Here is a 20,876-nt window from a genome sequence, read left to right as displayed (position 1 = left end):
TTTTAACCTGACTTAGATTGTAGAGACAAAACATTCTGAAAAAACTTTAAAAGATTAAACAATTGTGGCCTCTGTAACAAGGCTTTTCTATGATCTGATCTACTGACCTAGTTTTTTACCTCAGATTATCAGTTTTAATCTTGGCCTAGGTTTCATAGAAACAAATATTCTGATAAAGCCTAAAGAAGATCAAACATAAAATGTGGCCTTAAGAGTGTTAACAATTTTTTACTATTACCTATACCTAGTTGTTTTTTTTTTGCCTAGATGACCTACTTAAGAACTTGTCCGAGATTTTAGGTAATTTACTGAGTATAATGTTCTGTAAAAGTTTCATTATGATAAGGCTTAAACTGTGACTTCTAGTGTTAACAGTCAAATTGTTGATGATGCATGATAAATGCTGACGGACATACATGTAGGGTTGTCAGAATAGTACTCTGTGCTTGGCTGGGCTAAAAAAGGAGATAATTTAATAATTATTCAAATTAGATATATGTCTTAAGCTTTACAATGTCTATCCAATTCCCTTTGGAGGAGTCAATGTTACTGTCTTATATGTTTTGGGACGGACAGGACTGAAAGACACAAGTGCTTCCAATATTGCCCTCCCACTCAAATGATGTGGGGTACAAAACATTTTGAAGATTTCAGGGTAGGGGAGGTAATAGCTTTCTGTGTAAAACATCTAGTTGTACGATACCTGTCTTTGTCTTTATGTTGTTGTACAACCACGTCTCTCCGGTTTTCGGCAGGAATCTGAAACTGAGCCTGAGGTTTGAAATCTGTTTGAGTATGTGAACGAGTAAGAGCTTCCACACGACGAAATGATATACTGTTGTCACCTGAAATAACAAACAAATGAAGTATTGTCATGCAATAAAGAGTTCCAAACCTGTCAGGGATTTATCATCACAACTGCAGTATAACCTTACAATCTGTCAAATGTACTGTTAGCATTACAGGGAAGTACAACCCTTACAGAAACAAGCCTCTGTGGCGTACATGCTGCGTATTTGCTGTGTATATGCCGCGAACACAGTAGTACGCCAGAGGAGTACATTTTACATACACCGCATGCCGCGTACTTGCCGCGTACTATTTCGACGAGTACACAGCATGTACGCAGGAGGGACTTGTACAAGAAAATAGTACACTGCAGATACTTTGAAATTTGTGCAGTACACTTCATATACGCGGGAAAGACTTGTACAATTTCTTTTGGCATTTATACTTAGTTTTTTTTTTATAAGTTAAAGTCTGAAGTAAACTTCATATACGCGGGAGGGACTTGTTCATTTTCTTTTGGTGTTTATACATTTTTAGGTAAAAGTCTGAAGTACACTTCATGCAGGAAGGATTTGTATATTTTGTTTTTTTTTGGAAGCAAGAACTTGATTTCCGAGTAACTTTTATCTTAATAGCATAGAATAGTTCAGATTACCGGTATTCTGAACCTTGAAAATTTCACAAACTATTTGCAATGTTCATTTGTGAAGCTTACATCTTAGTGATTTCTGAGCTGCACCTTGCATGCAGTGTAAAAATACATTCTTTTTCATTTTGAATTAATCCTGGAGCTTTCTGACTTGGATAATTGAAAAGCCTTATTTGAACTTCGTTGCATTACATTTTGTAATACATGAAATAATTACCAAGATAATGCCTCAACAGCGCCCGAATGAGAAGAATTAATAGCTCTCACTGTTATTTGAATACTCTTAAGCAAAACACCATTCTATCATGTTTTATAAAGGCTTTAATGCTCATTATGTTAACTCATTAAGGCCTCACCAGATTAAAAAGTTGTTCATCGGATTTGCCGCTCATATATTTTCAGAACGTTTTTGGCTAATTGCGCTCGCCCCATTGGAAAAAATCAATCCAAAATTTTTTGGTGCGCTACTTTTTACGGACGTAAAAGTGTATAAATGCTTATATGATTCCAGTCCTAGATTGTTCTCAGACGGATTTTAATCAAAATAAATACATACTACGCAAACATTGTCTATAATAAATCAAAACACTTATATTTAGTTGCATTAAAGTTGTTTCCCCTTGATGCAGTTACGCCATTTTCTTCAAATGTTTACCAAATTACATGCTACAAAAATTGATTTATTTCATTGAAAAGTGGATGAAGAAAAGCATACTAATTTTTTTGATAACATCAATCTACATTATTTTGGTAAGGGTAAATACTTATTGATGCATGTCACTTATCTTTTTTCTGTTTTTTTTCTGTCCAAATGATCAGCATTTGCATACGAAAGTTGGTGGGGTAAGGAATTTACATTATCACAGCAGTTTCGCCACAAGAGTACACAGCATGTATGCAGCAGGAGTACACAGCATGTACGCCGCAGGACTCGGGCCAGGAGTACACAGCATGTACGCCGCAGGAGTACACAGCATGTACGCCGCAGGGATAGTACACCGCAGGCTCATTTGCATGTGAAAAGTGTATGTGCCGCGTACATGCTGCGTACTATTTCCCGCATACTAAATTCCTCCAGCGTACATCCTGTGTACTATGTAGTCCACAGCATGTACGCAGCAAGTAGTACGCGGCAGAGCTCATTTGCATGTCAAAAGTGTACTACAAACGTACTATCGGTGTATGTGCGGTGTATATCCTGCGTAGTATTTAAAGCCCTTGATTTCAGTACACATCATGTACGCATCATATACGCTGTATGTGCACAGCAAGAGTACGCAGCAGGCCTTTTTCTTCTGTAAGGGAATGTAATTCGTTTGGACATGCACCAATAGAAATATGGAAATTTACTTAGGCTGATACAACACATCCTTTTGTTATGTTGAATGATTATGCCTAGTTGAATATACACGTATGCATAGACTGAACAAGAAAACTTACGTAAAATTGCCAAATGAGACCTTTAACCTATGACTTTGTATTTTTGAAGGACACATTGTTATGGGAAACATTTATTCCAAGTAATACCAAAATCCCTTGCTGGAAGAAGAAACAAAACTGACCCTGTCAAATTAACATTGACCTTTCAGCTAGAATATGCATTATTTCATCACAAGCAGGCACCTGGGTAGAACCACAGACCTTCTGTAAGCCAGCTGGATAGCTTCCTCACATGAAGAATTCAATACCCCGAGTGAGGCTCGAACCCACACCGATGAGGGGCAAGTGTCTTGCTTGCACACATCATCTTTTTCTGGTCAGTGTTTGTCAAGCTACTGACTGGGCAAGGAAAACAAGAGCTGTCTTATGACAGTGCACTTGACTATATGAAGCCCTTCCATCTAATACTAGTTTACATACGAAAGCTTTAGCAAAATTTTCTAAGTTGAAAAAAAGGGGCATAATTTTGCTAAAATATAAGCTAGAGTTATGAAACTTGCCATGTGAGGTCATCCCATGATCCCAAAGAGTTTAGTTAGAAGCTTTGTTCAGTATGCATTAGCAGACATGTGACTGATAAAATGAAATTCATGTAGGTCATGTTTCCTCATTGCAGGACTACACTGCGCACATTTCCTAACAATATTTAAATTTGAGCTCATTCACAGTTGAGCTCAAATTGCTTCCAACATTAACTTACCAGTTAAATCACCCATCAGTGTAGTATTGACACGCTGAAGTTGACCAATACCAAGATTTGATGGTTGAGTACGAAGCTGCATTGGGATGAATTTGTTTGCAAGTTTGGATGAAGTGTCAGGAATATCAAAGTCAAAGTTAACTGACTGGCCCGATTTGGAGGGCATCGGGACTTTTAACCCTGGGCTTGCCTTTTGCAGTTTTTCTAGAGACCTTCTTCCCATGGGTCTGAAAACAGAGTATCACACTGATCTTTACTTACTATATTTTAAAACCTTATTTACATCATAAAAGTACCATTGTTTTATAAATAAATCAGCAAATACCACCACAAGCATGCATTCTGAAGCAAGATCTCACATAGAATATAGGAAAACAATCACATATTCCTGGAATACTGCGTATTTCTGATATTTTAACTTCTCTGTAAACTTTTTCCCTAAAAAAAGTTTTTTTGTGTTATTATCAAAGAATAAAGTATGAAACGAGACATCAGTAGTTACATTGAAAATTGTGTAGCCAGAAACAAATATAGAGGCCGTACATTTAGAAGAACCGAGGACATGCTTTAATGTGTAATATCTTGCAGAATAAAGTTAGTTACGATACATTTAATGTACAATAAACTTTGAAGACACACATGTAAAGGCTGTTTCACATAAACATTGAAACTAAAAAGCTATTTTTTGTATCATTTCAGAATGGCTAGAGAACAGTTGCTAAATTTTCATTGAAAATGTGTAGTGCATATTACATTTATAGAAATATATGTAAAATGATCATGATATGGATGATGTTACATGATATATTATTGCTGAATATTTTCCAACAATGCTGCTGGGGAATGAAATTGGTAAATGTGATTTATCAACAGAGAAGACCATAAACTTTTTGTGCACTGCATAAGGATTTTGGATGACTTCTGACAATTTTTGCACAGCAAAGAAAATGTTGATAAACCTAAGGAAAAAATGACATTTTTTCCCCCCAAGATTAAAATCAGCTCAAAAACTTTTTTCAGGTTTCTTTTCTATTTTTGATTTGGCATATATGTGAAAACACTTGTAAGTAAGTAATGCATTAAAAACTAGATGCGTGTCCTTAGGATACTGTTGCACTCCACTTCCAGTCACTGTACAGTACATGGTTTCATGACTAGGTGAATTTTTTTTCCTGATATATGCAACACTAAACTTTTGGTGTATTTTTCACTAACTCAAGGACCACAACTTGGGACTGGCTGAGTGAAAACCCAAAGAAAACATAATGTACACAACTTCACATGTTATTCTACAATCTCATGTTGATGAATCTAGGCCAAGTACATATTTAGATAGATGGGACACAAACCTTTACGGCCAAAATGCATATTTTTGACTAAATCAAGGGCCACAACTTGGGACTGGCTGAGTGAAAACCCAAAGAGAACATAATGTACACAACTTCACATGCTATACTACAATCTCATGTTGATGACTCTAGGCCAAGTACATTTTTAGATAGATGGGACACAAACCTTTACGGCCAAAATGCATATTTTTGACTAAATCAAGGGCCATAACTCTGGTCTTGCAGAGTGAAATAAAAATAAACCTCATGTGCACAAATTCACATGCTGAATAATATTCCTACATGGTTTCATGACTCTATGTGAAACATTTTTTCAGATATAAAGCAACACTAACTTTTAAGCACTTTTTGTGTAATTTTCAGTGTGTCAAGGGCCAGGCCCCGTGTTCACAAAACATTTTTTGGTCTCAGCTGAGTTTGAGTTTGAAATTTTAATATCTATTTCAATAAAACTTCAAGCTTGAATTCCAAATGAGAGCGAGCTTTAATACTGAATAGTCACTTTAAAACAGTTATTAACTTAAAATTTAGTCTTAAACATGTTATTAAGATATAAATGAGAAATAAAATTTCAAACTCAAACTCAGCTGAGACTGAAAAATGTTTTGTGAACTCTGGACTGGCTGAATGAAATCCCATAATTATGTAATGTTTCGTAATCCTTAAGTCAAATACTTTTAGAGATATATGACACAAACTTTAAGGCCCTTTTTTGCATATTTTTGACTAAGTCAATGGCCGTAACTCTGATCTGGCTGCAGTGAGATCCCAATTACACACGTCTGCACAACTTCACATGCTGAATAGCAATCCTTTGAGGTTTGATGACTCTTGGCAAAATAACTTTTGAGATATGCACCACAAATTTGGAAAGACAGGCAGACAAGGGCTATTCTAAATGCTTTTGGGAGGCACAAAAATTTTAGCCTGCTGCTAAAAGAACAAGTATAAAAGATTTGGTGTAAGTTATATTTCAGTCAGTAATATCAGTTAGTACGTTAATTTTCTAAAAAACATGTCAAGAGAAATTTGGGATTAAAAATGTTTGAAAAATTAGATTAAATGTTTTCTTTACTCCAAAATTGCTGTTAGCTAACTAAGTCATTACAATGATAATCTGGAGTAGTTGGAACATATAATTGTCAAAGAATTGTTCCAGTTCATGTAATGTAGTCAGTTCAAGAATAAGGCTGCACTTACACTGCCTAGCTATAGCCAAGTGGCAGACTGTCTACCTTAGATGTGAGAGGTCCTCGGTTCAAGTACGGGTCAGAGCTTAAACAACTGCATTCTGTTACTGCAAATATTTTAAGGTTAACAGACTATTCAAGATGTCCTATATTTTAGCGAACAATATAACTGACCCTCGTTTAGCATTTCAGATTACTGTTTCAATGTAAAACAAAATTCACACAAAATAGGAAATATCCAATATTTTCTGTCCCTTTGATGTTTCTGCTCTACATGTACAAGAAGAGTTACATTTCCTTGATCACAAAATTGTCTTTTTAATGAAAATATTAAATGGTCAGAAGTAAGCACTTTTGGTTAAAATATTACAGATATATCTGTTTCTGAGAAATATATGGACATTTGCAAACATACTGTAATTAGGTCAGATTTCTACATACAGTCAAGATTTCTACATGACTGTATGAAGTTTCTCAGAAATCTCTTTTAAACTGTGGAAGTAGTTCACCCCAAACTATTTTTGCAACAGACAAACCAAATAGCCCACTGTAAGATGTCACCCTATATACAGCTAAACCTGGATTTGCAGACAGTTAGGAAGAGCTGATATAAGAATAAAGTTTTGTTGCACATCAGGACTTTTGACATATTAATTTACTGCTAACTGGTTATAAGCAAGCATTCCACTGTATTAACCTTCAGCCTACTAAATTTCTAAAATGGACTGGTCCATCTTTCAATTCGGGCAATACCATTTAATATTTGAAGGGGTGTTCACTGAAAATTTACTGACTGAATAGCGAACAGTGCAGACCATGATCAGACTGCACGGATGTGCAGGCTGATCTTGGTCTGCACTGTTCGCAGAGGCAGAATCACTCGCCGCCAACAGGCTCAAGGTTAATATTGGTAATAATTAGGTATCCCTTCTACCATATTAGAAACATTATAGACATCACAATCATATAGGTACCAGCCTTGAGTCGGAATCTTTCCGTACTACAAATGGCTTGATCGTTTTTTGTCTACAAAGTAAAAATAATATAACAGCATAATTATATCAATGTTGTAGCATGAAGTATTAAAAAAATAATAAAACAAGAAATGTGACAAACTCATACACCCCTGAAATGGTACACCTGACATCCATCAAATCCTTAAGAAAATGCCTATGAAGTTTGAATGAAATTTGCAGAAAAGTTTGAGAGAAAATATTGTTTGAAGCACTGTTGATTTACAACAGATTAGAAAAGACAAAGGACAACAGATAAAGACTGATTACAACAGTTTATCTGCTGAAAATACTGCAGTTAGTTAATTGCATATCAAAGCACTGTTAGAAGTACTAACCAATTATGTTTTCATAAAGAATGGAAATTCATTAAAAGACTTTAATAGACAGGAGTTCTAGATAATTACTAAGCAAGACAATCTTACTGAAAACTTAGTGAATAAAATATATATGAATAATATTAATGATAGCTCTTGTTATAACAGTTCTGAAAAAAGCCATTATACATGTTAAGGTATAATTTAACATTGGCTATCTGCATTAATTCTTATGCAATTAAAATAAATCTATGTTGTCAGTCTCCTTCTTGCCAGACTTATCAGCGCTGTTCTGTAAGGTATTTTCTACAGAAGCCTATTAATGACAGAATACGCTCCCTCTTGTACTTTTTCAAAGGCTTTCTTCAGCAAAATGGAAGTAGCTAGCTGAATTTCCATGAACATATTCTTCCATTTAATTAAACAATAATATTACAACACTTTTTTAAATTACTACTTACCAAATGACAAATGTTAAATGAAAGCAACAAAAATAATTAGAATAAGGACTGATGTTTTTATGAAACAATTTTTATAAGTTTTGTATTCTTGTTAGGAATATATGAGAAAGAATATGGTCTTGTAAGATATCTGATTAAGATATGGCACTCTGATGCATGCATATACCTGCTTCTCTGACACAAGTGTTCTACATGTCTCAGTGGAACATGTGAACGCTCCTCACTTAATACACAGAGTTTAGTTTCACTGAACTTCTTTAATGGCTCTAAGAGATGACGCCTGTGGGGATTGGATCAGAGTTCAGTTTATAACACAAAATGAAAGGGATAAAACCAGCATATCTATATTACACAGCATGTAATAAGCACCATAACAAATATGGCACAGCATGCCTAATCTACACAGCACGCAATCAGCACCACAGCAAGTGTGGCTCAGCATGTCTTTACTACACAACATGCAATTGGCGTTGCAGCAGTTGTGGCTCAGCATGCCTATACTACACAGTAAACAATCAGCACCACACCAAGCATGGCTCAGCATGTCTATACTACACAACATGCAATCAGCACCACAGCAAGTGTGGCTCAGCATGTCTTTACTACACAACACACAGTTGGCATTGCAGCAGTTGTGGCTCAGCATGCCTATACTACACAGTAAGCAATCAGCACCACACCAAGCATGGCTCAGCATGTCTATACTACACAACATGCAATCAGCACCACAGCAAGTGTTGCACAGCATGTCTATACTACACAGTAAGCAATCAGCACCACACCAAGCATGGCTCAGCATGTCTATACTACACAACATGCAATCAGCACCACAGCAAGTGTGGCTCAGCATGTCTATACTACACAGTAAGCAATCAGCACCACACCAAGCATGGCTCAGCATGTCTATACTACATAACATGCAATCAGCACCACACCAAGTGTTGCACAGCATGCCTATACTACACAGTAAGCAATCAGCACCACAGCAAGTGTTGCACAGAATGTCTATACTACACAGTAAGCAATCAGCACCACAGCAAGTGTTGCACAGAATGTCTATACTACACAACATGCAATCAGCACCACAGCAAGTGTTGCACAGCATGTCTATACTACACATTAAGCAATCAGCACCACACCAAGTATGACTAAGCATGTCAATACTACACAGCACACAATCAGCACACACCAAGTATGGCTAAGCATGTCAATACTACACAGCACACAATCAGCACAACACCAAGCATGGCTCAGCATGTCTACACTACACAGTAAGCAATCAGCACCACACCAAGCATGGCTCAGCATCTCTATACTACACAGCACACAATCAGCACCACACCAAGCATGGCTCAGCATGTCTATACTACGCAGTAAGCAATCAGCACCACACCAAGCATGGCTCAGCATGTCTATACTACACAACAAGCAATCAGCACCACACCAAGCGTGGCTCAGCATGTCTATACTACACAACACACAATCAGCACCACAGCAAGCGTGGCTCAGCATGTCCTTACTGCACAGCACGCAATCAGCACCACAGCAAGCGCGCTCAGCATGTCTATACTGCACAGCACGCAATCAGCACCACAGCAAGCGCGGCTCAGCATGTCTATACTGCACAGCACGCAATCAGCACCACAGCAAGCGTGGCTCAGCATGTCTATACTGCACAGCACGCAATCAGCACCACAGCAAGCGCGGCTCAGCATGTCATACTGACAGCACACAGCCACAGCAACGGCTCAGCATGTCTATACTACACACAATCAGCACAGCGGGCTCAGCATGTCTATACTGCACAGCACGCAATCAGCACCACAGCAAGCGTGGCTCAGCATGTCTATACTGCACAGCACGCAATCAGGCACCACAGCAAGCGCGGCTCAGCATGTCTAACTACACAGCACAGCACAGGGCTAGCATGATACTCACACACCAATCAGCCCACAGCAGTGGACTCAGCATGTCTATACTACAGCACACAGCACCACAGCAGGTGCTCACATGTCTATACTGACAGCACAAACAGCCACAGCAGCGGCTCAGCATGTCTATACTGCACAGCACACAATCAGTGTCACAGCAAGGTGGCTCTGCATGCCTATACTACACAGCAAGCAATCAGCGATATAGCAAGCTTGGCACAGCATGTCTACACTTAATAGCATGCAATCAGCAGCACATAAAGTGTGGCTTAGCATGCCTTTACTACACAGCACGCAATCAGCATCATAAAAAACATGGCTCAGCATATTTATACTACACAGCACAAAAAAGCATTAGAGCATGTGTGGCTGAGCATGACTTTACTACACATCACACAATCAGCACCACAGCAAATGTGGATCAGCATGTCTATACTATACAGCACAAAACAGCGCCACAGCAGGTGTGGCTCAGCATGTCTATACTATACAGCACAAAACAGCGCCACAGCAGGTGTGGCTCAGCATGTCTATACTATACAGCACAAAACAGCACCTCAGCAGGTGTGGCTCAGCATGTCTATACTATACAGCATGCAATCAGCACCACAGCAAGTGTGGCACAGCATGCATATACTCTGTCACAATACTGATGAAATTTGACATATGTTTCAATCAAGACATATGTATATGGAACACAGATAACCTGACTTACTGCATGCATCATAATTTTAATATATTTATAATAAACACTGAAAAATTCTATCTACATGATGATATCATCAGTTATACAAGGCCTCATGCATATTCAACATACATTGTGTATTTATAATAACTTAAAATTTACATGTTTAATTTTTCATTTTTAATTCATACATTTAAGAGTATTTATGGACTCATTAAGCCCTACAGAAATGAAGACCTATATGAAACAACGTTGGAGTAACAGTACATTAATTTGACTTTCTAACACTTGGCAGGTATCACTTATGCCATGTAGAAATGCTAACCATGTCAATTTCACCTTCAGCTGAAACAGGCATGCAGATTTACACTGATGACTCGGCCATCTGATCACTTGTCAGCAGTATCCCCTGTAGCGGTACACAACACTGACATCAAGTAAGAAATTCATCTAAATATTCAGACAGTAAATTTTATACCATAGCATGTAGTATAGGCAATTTATAGTTATCATTTAAGACAAGGCACTGCTGTACATTTAACAGGCTCTCTGGGATGAAATTTAATTCTCCTGACTTACAGCTTGCTTACTTGACTTACAACTTGATCCTTACCAGTTATCATCTTAAAAGTTAGGCCCTGACCAGAATCTGAAATGCAACTTGTCCGTTTGTGTCATTACAAAAGGTACAATAGACCATACAACAGTTTGACCTGTTTGTTATAACTTTTATTTACTTTGTCCTGTAAATTTGAAACATGCTGGGGGAAAAAGAGTGAGTGTTTACATATAATTAACTGCTTTAAGCTCTACAGTGGTGTGTTTGCAACTAACCATTCCAAAGCATTTGTTTTGTCAATGTTGGGACTTGGGGGTGGGGGAGGAAGACGTTGGGGACTATCAAACATTCTTGGTAGTGGGTCACACAAGGACCATTTGTGTGTAGTTATTTAAAATCAGGTCAGCAGCTAGAATTCTGATTTTTGCAAGCAATACATCTGTTAGTTATGGTGAGTGCATGTGCCAAGTTGTTTAAATCTTCATGCATGCATAAAAAAGTTATAGAGTGGAAAAGAAAAATGACCTTAAATCCTTGACCTTCAAGTGCAACCTTGAACTTTGAGCTAGGGGCTGTTTGTGTAACTTAATATGGTGGTCGTTTGTGACATAATATTTAAACATCCATGCATCCACTTAAAAGCTATAGAGTGACCAAGAAAAATGGCCTTAGGTGTTTAACATTTAAATTTGACCTTCACCTTTGAGCTAAGGGTCTAGAATTTGCATGTGACATATCCTCTTTTTATGGTGGTTATATCTGTCATTTATTTCAAAACCAAACAATGCGTAACAAGGTTATACAGCGGACGTGACTTTCAGCACATATCAGCACTATATGCCCAAACCCCCATTTCTAATGGTGAGGGGGGGGGGGCATAAAATACATACAAACTTCTTACCTGCTTTTGTGTACCGCTACTGCTTAACTAGGGATATCACTAACATCTCAGGCAGCCGAGTCATTAGTGGGATTACCAGGCATGTGAAAGATATGAAAATACAGTGAACAGTTGGATGGCTATGTAGAAAATTACTTTTCAAAAAAACAGAACAGAATGTTATTTTAGCTGGTGCTAGAACATTACCTGTGTGAAGATATATAAGTGTTAGTCCTGTGTAAAAACTGTGAGGGATCAATAAAGTATGTGCTGTCAGCAGGGTTGGATATGGCATTAGTGTGAGCAAAAGGATGGGTGTAACTCTCGGATACACTGCAAGAAAAAAACAGCATTATCATATTTATAACAGGCAATTAATTTCAAATATCCTGTACACCAATAACAAACTAATAAAAGAGCTGTTGATAAAGCATACATTTTTTTAATCTAGAGATTGATAACTTAACAACAGAAATTAAACAAGAGCTGTTTGTAAGACACATATGCCCCGCATGATGGTCCCTCATAGTAGACTCATACACTAAGGCATTAAGTTTGCTGTGATCTTTACTTCGACAACTCATTTATCTATTATTTTCCATTAAACAATATTAACACATAATACAACACTAGGCGTATCTCAAATATCTAATGAAGGATTTATACTAGATCACTTATACAACAAGAGCACCGCCTTGCAGGTGCTGACGCTCATCTGAATTTTTTGTATAATAGAAAAATTGTCATACCCATGATTTTCTAAGTCCAAAAAGGGCCATAATTCTTGCAAAAAGCAGAATGGAGTTATGTTTCTTGATGTACAGAGTCAGCTTATGATGGTGAACAACTGTTAAAAGTTTCAAAGCAATAGCTTTGATAGTTTACGAGAAAAGTTTAGCTAAACATAAAACTTAACCAACAAATCTGATATTTTCTAAGTCCAAAAGGGGCCATAATTCTTGCAAAAAGCAGGACAGAGATATGTTTCTTGCTGTACAGGGTCAGCTTATGATGGTGAACAAGTGCTGCAAATTTTAAAGCAATATCTTTCACAGTTTATGAGAAAAGCTGACCTAAACATAAAACTTAACCAAGAAAACTGATTTTCTAAGTCCAAAAGGGGCAATAATTCTTGCAAAAAGCAGGACATAGTTATGTTTCTTAATGTACAGCGTCACCTTATGATGGTGAACAACTGTTGCAAGTTTCAAAGCAATAGCCTTGATAGTTTATGAGAAAAGCTGACCTAAACATAAAACTTAACCAAGAAATCTGATTTTCTAAGTCCAAAAGTGGCCATAATTCTTGCAAAAAGCAGGATAGAGTTATGTTTCTTAATGTACAGGGTCAGCTTATGATGGTGAACTACTGATGCAAGTTTCAAAGCAATAGCCTTGACAGTTTAGGAGAAAAGTTGACCTAAACATAAAACTTAACCAAGAAATCTGATATTTTCTAAATCCAAAAGAGGCCATAATTCTTGCAAAAAGCAGGATGGAATTATGTTTCTTGCTGTACAGGGTCAGCTTCTGATGGTGAACAAGTGTTGCAAGTTTCAAAGCAATACCTTTGATAGTTTAGGAGAAAAGCTGACCTAAACATAAAACTTAACCAGGCAACGCCGACGCCGATCAAGTGACGACAATAACTCATCATTTTTTTCAAAAAATATGTTTCTTTCATCTTATAGAATTTCTTACAGTTTATAGTTTTCTTATTGTTATATTAATATCAATATTTATTGACAACTTATGATCTAGATATGGTATCAACAGAATCTTTAATATCCTGATTTTTAAACTATTTACTTAGACAACGGTTGCAAAAATACCTACAAATAAATGCCATTAGATAATTGTAAAACTTTTGTTTAAACTATTTATTTATTCTGTGTGACAATGTTCGGCCAGGTGTTGTCAAGCTACAAGCACGATATTTACCTTACACTTCCGGCTAACAAATATATAAAATTTATTACTTTGTATAACAGACATGAATCTCATACTTGTGACTGCACATGTGTAACTTTTTGGAACAGTAACATCTGATGATAAACCAGCATATGGTACCTGACTGTTGTCATCACATACATATTATATGCTCTGATGTGAAAATAAACTTGAAACTGTATGTGCACAAATAAAAGTTTGTGCACCAAAACTGACATATACAAGTTGTCCAAGAAAGTTACACAGTAAAATTCTTAAAAGCTCTTCTCTTTATACATTTACACTGAAGAACAGTATTTACTTGCATGCATTGTTAGATTCTCTTATGTGGATCTATAGTAATCATACTTAGTGGTCAACAGTATACTGTCCCACTTAAACCGATGGTGATTATTTTATTGTATTGCAATTTAAAAATACTATTACTACACATCTTGCTTGAACAAATGGATAAAATAAGAGGGCACTGAAGGCCCTGTATCGCTCACTTGAACATAGTCTAGTTCTTACCCAAGATAACATTGTATCTTATTTGGTCTTAATTTGATAGAGACAAACATTTTGACCATGTTTTATGTAAATCAGTAGATCAAAAATCAAGTTTTTCAATGACTTGGCCAAGTGGCATAGTTTTTTATCTCAGGTGACCCAGATTTGAACAAGACTTAAGTTTCAAATACAGTAAATTAACTTATTTTCTGTGTAGGAAAAAATGTTGAATTTTTGACAGGAACAGTCTTGGTAATTGCCCATACTCTAAACTTGGCAGCTTGCCAGATCACTAGATATAAATAGTAACAAATGTTCTATAAATAGTAACAAACGTCACAAACTGATACAACATTTTTAGTACTTCAGTCAGTATTTTTCTATTGAAATGTATCCTGATGAAGGTCTTAGCAGACCGAAACCGGTTCATCATATAATAAATAGTCTTAACAACCATTCTGGTGTTTTTGACGTGTTGTTCTCCCCTCCCATGTTTTATCTTTAATTTTCAAAGAGACAAACATTCTGTTAAGAGTTTATGAAGATCAAAAAATTAAATGCTTCCTGAATTGTTTACTTAATTTAAGTTTCAGAATAAGGCTAAAGGTATTAACGTAAATAAAATTACCTTTTAACCTGAGACAGCCAGACTGAATCCATCATAGCACCATCCTTGGAGGATCTTGGACTTGGAATGGTCCGCTGACCCCATGGTGATTCACTATGAACATGACCTTCCAGATATTTTTGACTAGGAGGTGCTGGTTTTGGCAAGTTTGCTTCTGTAATATCAAACATACTGAACTCTATAATCTGCATAAAACTTATCTTTCCTTTATTACAGCCAAGTTCCAGTGATTAAGAAATTCTTCATAGTCCTGCGCATGACACAACATCTCATTATGGTGAACATTTATGCCAAGTTTTTTTTTTCAGAATCCCTTTATGGATGGCATAGTTTCAGCCCAGACAAGAATTTACACGGATGGACGGACAGTGCGATTTTAAAATGCCCACCTTCAGGGGGCATAAAAATACTCTATAGAGAAACTTCTGTAAAAAATATAATACAGGAATTATGAAGACATTAAAGAATGATACAAGACACTCATCCTGTATTGTAAAATATTTTGTGTCCTTACCTTTCGATCCCTTTTGAGCATCTTTATTTCTAATTCTGTCAGATGACCCGCGAACTTTACTTGACCTTTCCCTCGTATCATTAGTTAAATGTCTGTCTTTCTCTCTTGAATAAGAATTAACACTATTTTCTGTTAACTTTGAAGTTCTATTATCTCTACCAACTGTTACACCATTTGTATCTCTGTCATTTATGATAGCTTTCGATTTTTCACTAGTATATTTCAAGGAGCCTGGCCTTTCCCTGTCTGCCCTATCTTGCAGTCTGTTTTCATTTCCAGTTTTTGATGCACTAGAGTACTTTCCCTTTCCTAATTCTCGAACATTTATTGTTGTTTTAGATCTTTCAATCTTTAAGCCACTGTTTATTGAAGGCAAGTCTTTATCTGTTTTCCCTCCAACTTTCTTTCCTGTCACACTGGCATCTACAGGTTTTGGATTAGCGACAGGGCTTTCAGAATGTTTACTATTATTTTGCATGGACACGGTGCTTAAGGCAACTGGCCTAGGTTTAGCACTAGGTATAGTACGTTCTGGATGTGTCATAGTTCGAGGGGTTTTTGGCTTAGGTATTGACTTATGAGGTTCATATTTCACTTCAGCAACAGGTTTCCCTGTGGAACCTGTGGAAGGGTTTGTTGTACTTTGGGTAACTGGGTTCTGAAAAAGTTGTATATTGCAATAAAATCAAATTCAGACATAATATTCTTATATGACCTGCAACTATTCATGTAATCTTAAAATCTACAACAATGCAATCTTTTTTTCCCAAAAATTTTAAGATTTAAAACTGATTTTTATTATTACAATACATATGACAAATAAGATATTACTTATTTTCTGTCTTTTCCATACAGAGGTGATCTAATCAAGCAGCCTATTGTAACCAGTCATAACACAAATTTGTCTGTATACCACCAACAATCATCTAAGGGTTTATTTACAATTTATTCTTGACAATATCTGTAAACATTGTTTCCACAGGCAAAACGCAAAATGTTCCAACTAAGCATTTCATGAACTTCATTATCACTGTAAGGAAACCTTAACCTGCACTGTTTGCTGTTCGGATTTGCAGTGAACACCCCTTCAAAAATAATAAATGCTACTGCTAAAATTGAACGATAGACCAGTCCATTATAGAAATATAGCAGGGTAAAGGTTAAATGAAGATTGTTTATATCATTCAAGCTTTGACGGATTAGTGACTTACAGCTTCTGTTTGCTGCAGTTGTAGATCAGGAGGTTTGTCTTCTACTTGTGCTATTTGTGCTGATTCCTGAGCAGACAATACACTACTGGCTACTGTAAGTTACAATATAATACTTGTAAATCTGGTCACAGCAGTACATCAAATGCAAGATGAAAGAAATTGTTTTCCATCACTGTTCAAGTTACTAAATGTTTGATTAATACAAGGAGTATCAAAGAAACTTTCTGGATAATGGAGGCAGAAAAGCTAAATTTAAATAAACTCAGAAAAAAATCAGTCTTTTTCAGTATATGCAACCTACAAGGGTTAATTCAGAAGTAATATCACTGCATTCATGGCACATTTATCTCTGTTTTACTATAGTTAGTGCCCATAGCACACTGATGTCTCCACTTACTAGTACTGTCATTGTACAGTTGTATGTTACTTGTTGGCAATACAAGACTAAGTAAGCTTTCAAATTACCTTGGGTTGAGGTCTGGGGTTGGTGGGGGAAGGTGGGTATTAATAAAAAAACATAATACAAAAGTATAAATGAAACTGAAAGTTATATAAACATTTTTTTCTCTTTTTTTTTGCAGGCGGGTTGGGTGTAAAAAGGGAATGGTTAAATTCCAAATAAATGCCAGGTTTAAAACTTCATTTGCTGACCAACAGTCTTATAAAGCTTCATGACTCCAGGTCAGACACAAACTTTTAGGCCGTTAATGCATATTTTGACTAAGTCAAAGGCCATAACTAGTCTTACTGTGTGTGATATCTATTAAACACCAAGTGCACAACTTCACATGCTGAATAACAATCATCTGAAGTTTGATGACCCTGGGTGTCAGGGACAAATATTTATTCCTGCTGAGATGTACATATGGTGCCTGCATCTTGTTTCTTCCATAATAACTTCTTTTTGTAGCATTAAAGATGCAGTCAAATCAATAACATCAGTTACCAAACCTAAACGTACTGTCATCTCCCCTACAGAGCTACCACTGCATTTACTCCCTTTTGAATGCAGCAAAGTTTCAATTTTTGCCAATAACCACGAATATACCATGAATATACTGAATTGTAAGTAACCTGGGCGGCTATTTTAGGGAATCAACAATATTGGGAAGTATCAGTAAGTTTTATTTAATTTCTTACAGTATTTTCATATAAATCTTGAAAGCAGGTTAATATGTTCATACTCGTTCATACTCAAAATAACTGTTCATACTCAAAATAAACTGTTCATACTCAAAATAACTGTTCATACTAAAAAATCTGTTCATACTCAAAATTAACTGTTCATACTCAAAATAACTGTTCATACTCAAGATAACTGTTCATACTCAAAATAACTGTTCATACTCAAAATAACTGTTCATACTCAAAATAAATATACTCAAAATAACTGTTCGTACTCAAAATAAGTGTTCATACTCAAAATAACTGTTCATACTCAAATAACTATACTCAAAATAACTGTTCGTACTCAAAATAACTGTTCATACTCAAAATAACTGTTCATACTCAAAATAACTATACTCAAAATAACTGTTCATACTCAAAATAACTGTTCATACTCAAAATAACTATACTCAAAATAACTGTTTGTACTCAAAATAACTGTTCATACTCAAAATAACTATACTCAAAATAACTGTTCATACTCAAAATAACTGTTCATACTCAAAATAACTGTTCGTACTCAAAATAACTGTTCATACTCAAAATAACTCAATGTAAATTGAAATTGCATTCCTGATTACAAAATTTTTATGTGACATGTAATTATATAGTTGATGTAGTGTTGGTAATAACAAGAAATGAAAATGATCTACTAAAAAGATTGAATACATGCTTTTGGTAGTGTTGTTGATTTGTGTGCCCTGATTATGGATATTTAAAACATATTGACCAATCCAAAGAAAAACAGAATGATAAATAACAAGAGCTGTCCGTAAGACAGCCAAGCTCGACTATTCGAAATATGTCACAGAAGCAGGAAATTATTACTCAAAAGAGTTTTAAGTTTGAAAGGGGACATAATTTGACCAAAATGCATATCAGAGTTATGGGACTTGATGCTATCAACTAGTTTTATAACCCCGAAGAAACGTGTTAAGTTTCAATTCAATATCTGCATTAGTTTTGGAGATAGTAACTTGAATGTAAAACTTTAACCAGAATTTTCTAAGTCCAAAAGAGGGCATAATTTGCTCAAAATACATGTTAGGAGTTATGGAACTTGACCCAGTGAGGTTGGTAATTGACCTAGAAAAAGAATAAATAAGTTTCAAAGCTGTATGCCTTTTGGTAATAGCTGTATGTACTTGCACGCAAAACTTTAACCAGGATTTTCTAAGTCCAAAAAGGGGCATAATTTGCCCAAAATACATGTCAGAGTTATGGGACTTGATTCTATCTACTAGTTTTATAACCCCGAAGACACATGTGAAGTTTCAATTCAATATCTGCATTAGTTTTGGAGATAGTAACTTGCATGTAAAACTTTAACCAGGATTTTCTAAGTCCAAAAGGAGGCATAATTTGCCCAAAATACATGTCAGAGTTATGGGACTTGATTCTATCAGCTAGTTTTATAACCCCGAAGACACATGTGGAGTTTCAATTTAACATCTGCATTAGTTTTGGAGATAGTAACTTGCATGTAAAACTTTAACCAGGATTTTCTAAGTCCAAAAGGGGGCATAATTTGGCCAAAATACATGTCAGAGTTATGGGACTTGACCCAGTGAGGTAGGTAATTGATCTAGAAAAAGAAAAAATAAGTTTTAAATCTATATGCCTTTTAGTAATAGCTGTATGTACTTGCACGCAAAACTTTAACCAGGATTTTCTAAGTCCAAAAGGGGGCATAATTTGCCCATAATACATGTCAGAGTTATGGGACTTGATTCCATCAACTAGTTTTAAAACCTCGAAGACACATGTGAAGTTTCAATTTAATATCTGCATTAGTTTTGGAGATAGTAACTTGCATGTAAAACTTCAACCAGGATTTTCTAAGTCCAAAAGGGGGCATAATTCGGCCAAAATACATGTCAGAGTTATGGGACTTGACCCAGTGAGGTAGGTAATTGATCTAAAAAAAGAAAAAATAAGTTTCAAATCTATATGCCTTTTAGTAATAGCTGTATGTACTTGCACGCAAAACTTTAACCAGAATTTTCTAAGTCCAAAAGGGGGCATAATTTGGCCAAAATGAAGGTCAGAGTTATGGGCCTTGGTGCTATCAACTAGTTTTATAACCCCGAAGACACATGTGAAGTTTCAATTCAATATCTGCATTAGTTTTGGAGATAGTAACTTGCATGTAAAACTTTAACCAGAATTTTCTAAGTCCAAAAGGGGGCATGATTTGCTCAAAATACATGTTAGAGTTATGGAACTTGACCCAGTGAGGTTGGTAATTGACCTAGAAAAAGAATAAATAAGTTTCAAAGCTATATACCTTTACATGAAAGCTGTATGTACTTGCATGCAAAAACTTAACCAAGGTGTGACGCCGACGCCGACGCCAGGGTGAGTAGAATAGCTAGACTATTCTTCGAATAGTCGAGCTAAAAATTGTATCAGAATCGAAAAGTTATCACCAGTGAAAACAATACAATTAGTCTTTGTGTCATGTTTTTTATGCAAGAACAGCAACAATGCATTTTTGTTTGTGTATCTAAGTCTGCAGAAGCCCTTGGATATGTTAGTGGCTGAAACTGAACCCCACAAATCCTGGGGCTTCTGTAGACATTGATATACAAAAAAATAAGTATAATCCCATTACTAAGTATTATTCTCATTTTGTCTAACAGTAAGATATCATTTTTCTCTTTGTTAAGGGAATCAGATGCATGCATGTTCATAATATGAATACATGCCATTTCAGTGTTAGGAAGTGAACACTTACAATAACAATAAATTGTCGTGCAAGTTTTAAATTAAAAGAACATAAATGAACAACTGCCCAATCAGACAATATGTATAATAACAGTGCTATCAAAATGAAATTGTACTAGTATGAAAAGCAATGAACAAGTAGCAATGAGTTCAAATAATTACTTGACATCATATCCTGAAATGTAAAAATGAAACCAGTTTTTCTGACAGATAACCAACATTTACAAC

General features: G+C 35.9%; 1 protein-coding gene across 5 annotated transcripts in view; it reads right to left on the bottom strand.

The window, feature by feature from the left end:
* The window catches only part of LOC123564877 (uncharacterized), a 51,613-nt gene that overhangs the window by 3,816 nt on the left and 26,921 nt on the right, over nt 1–20,876 (bottom strand). Inside the window, exons 18-24 of one of the 5 annotated variants that reach the window (XM_053525290.1) lie at nt 16,755–16,846; nt 15,544–16,201; nt 15,030–15,183; nt 12,171–12,296; nt 8,075–8,188; nt 3,579–3,805; nt 704–845 (exon numbers count right to left, since the gene is read on the bottom strand). In XM_053525290.1, the coding sequence (XP_053381265.1) occupies nt 704–845; nt 3,579–3,805; nt 8,075–8,188; nt 12,171–12,296; nt 15,030–15,183; nt 15,544–16,201; nt 16,755–16,846 (1,513 nt within the window). Of the gene's footprint in view, nt 1–703; nt 846–3,578; nt 3,806–7,091; nt 7,144–8,074; nt 8,189–12,170; nt 12,297–15,029; nt 15,184–15,543; nt 16,202–16,754; nt 16,847–20,876 lie in introns of those variants that run through there. The other 4 variants (XM_053525291.1, XM_053525292.1, XM_053525294.1 and 1 more) reach the window with 4 other exon arrangements.

The sequence above is a fragment of the Mercenaria mercenaria genome, chromosome 15 (assembly GCF_021730395.1).
Source record: "Mercenaria mercenaria strain notata chromosome 15, MADL_Memer_1, whole genome shotgun sequence".
Lineage (NCBI taxonomy): Eukaryota > Metazoa > Mollusca > Bivalvia > Venerida > Veneridae > Mercenaria > Mercenaria mercenaria.
The sequence above is the reverse complement of the archived record's forward strand: the minus strand, read 5'-3'. Positions and strand labels throughout refer to the sequence as shown.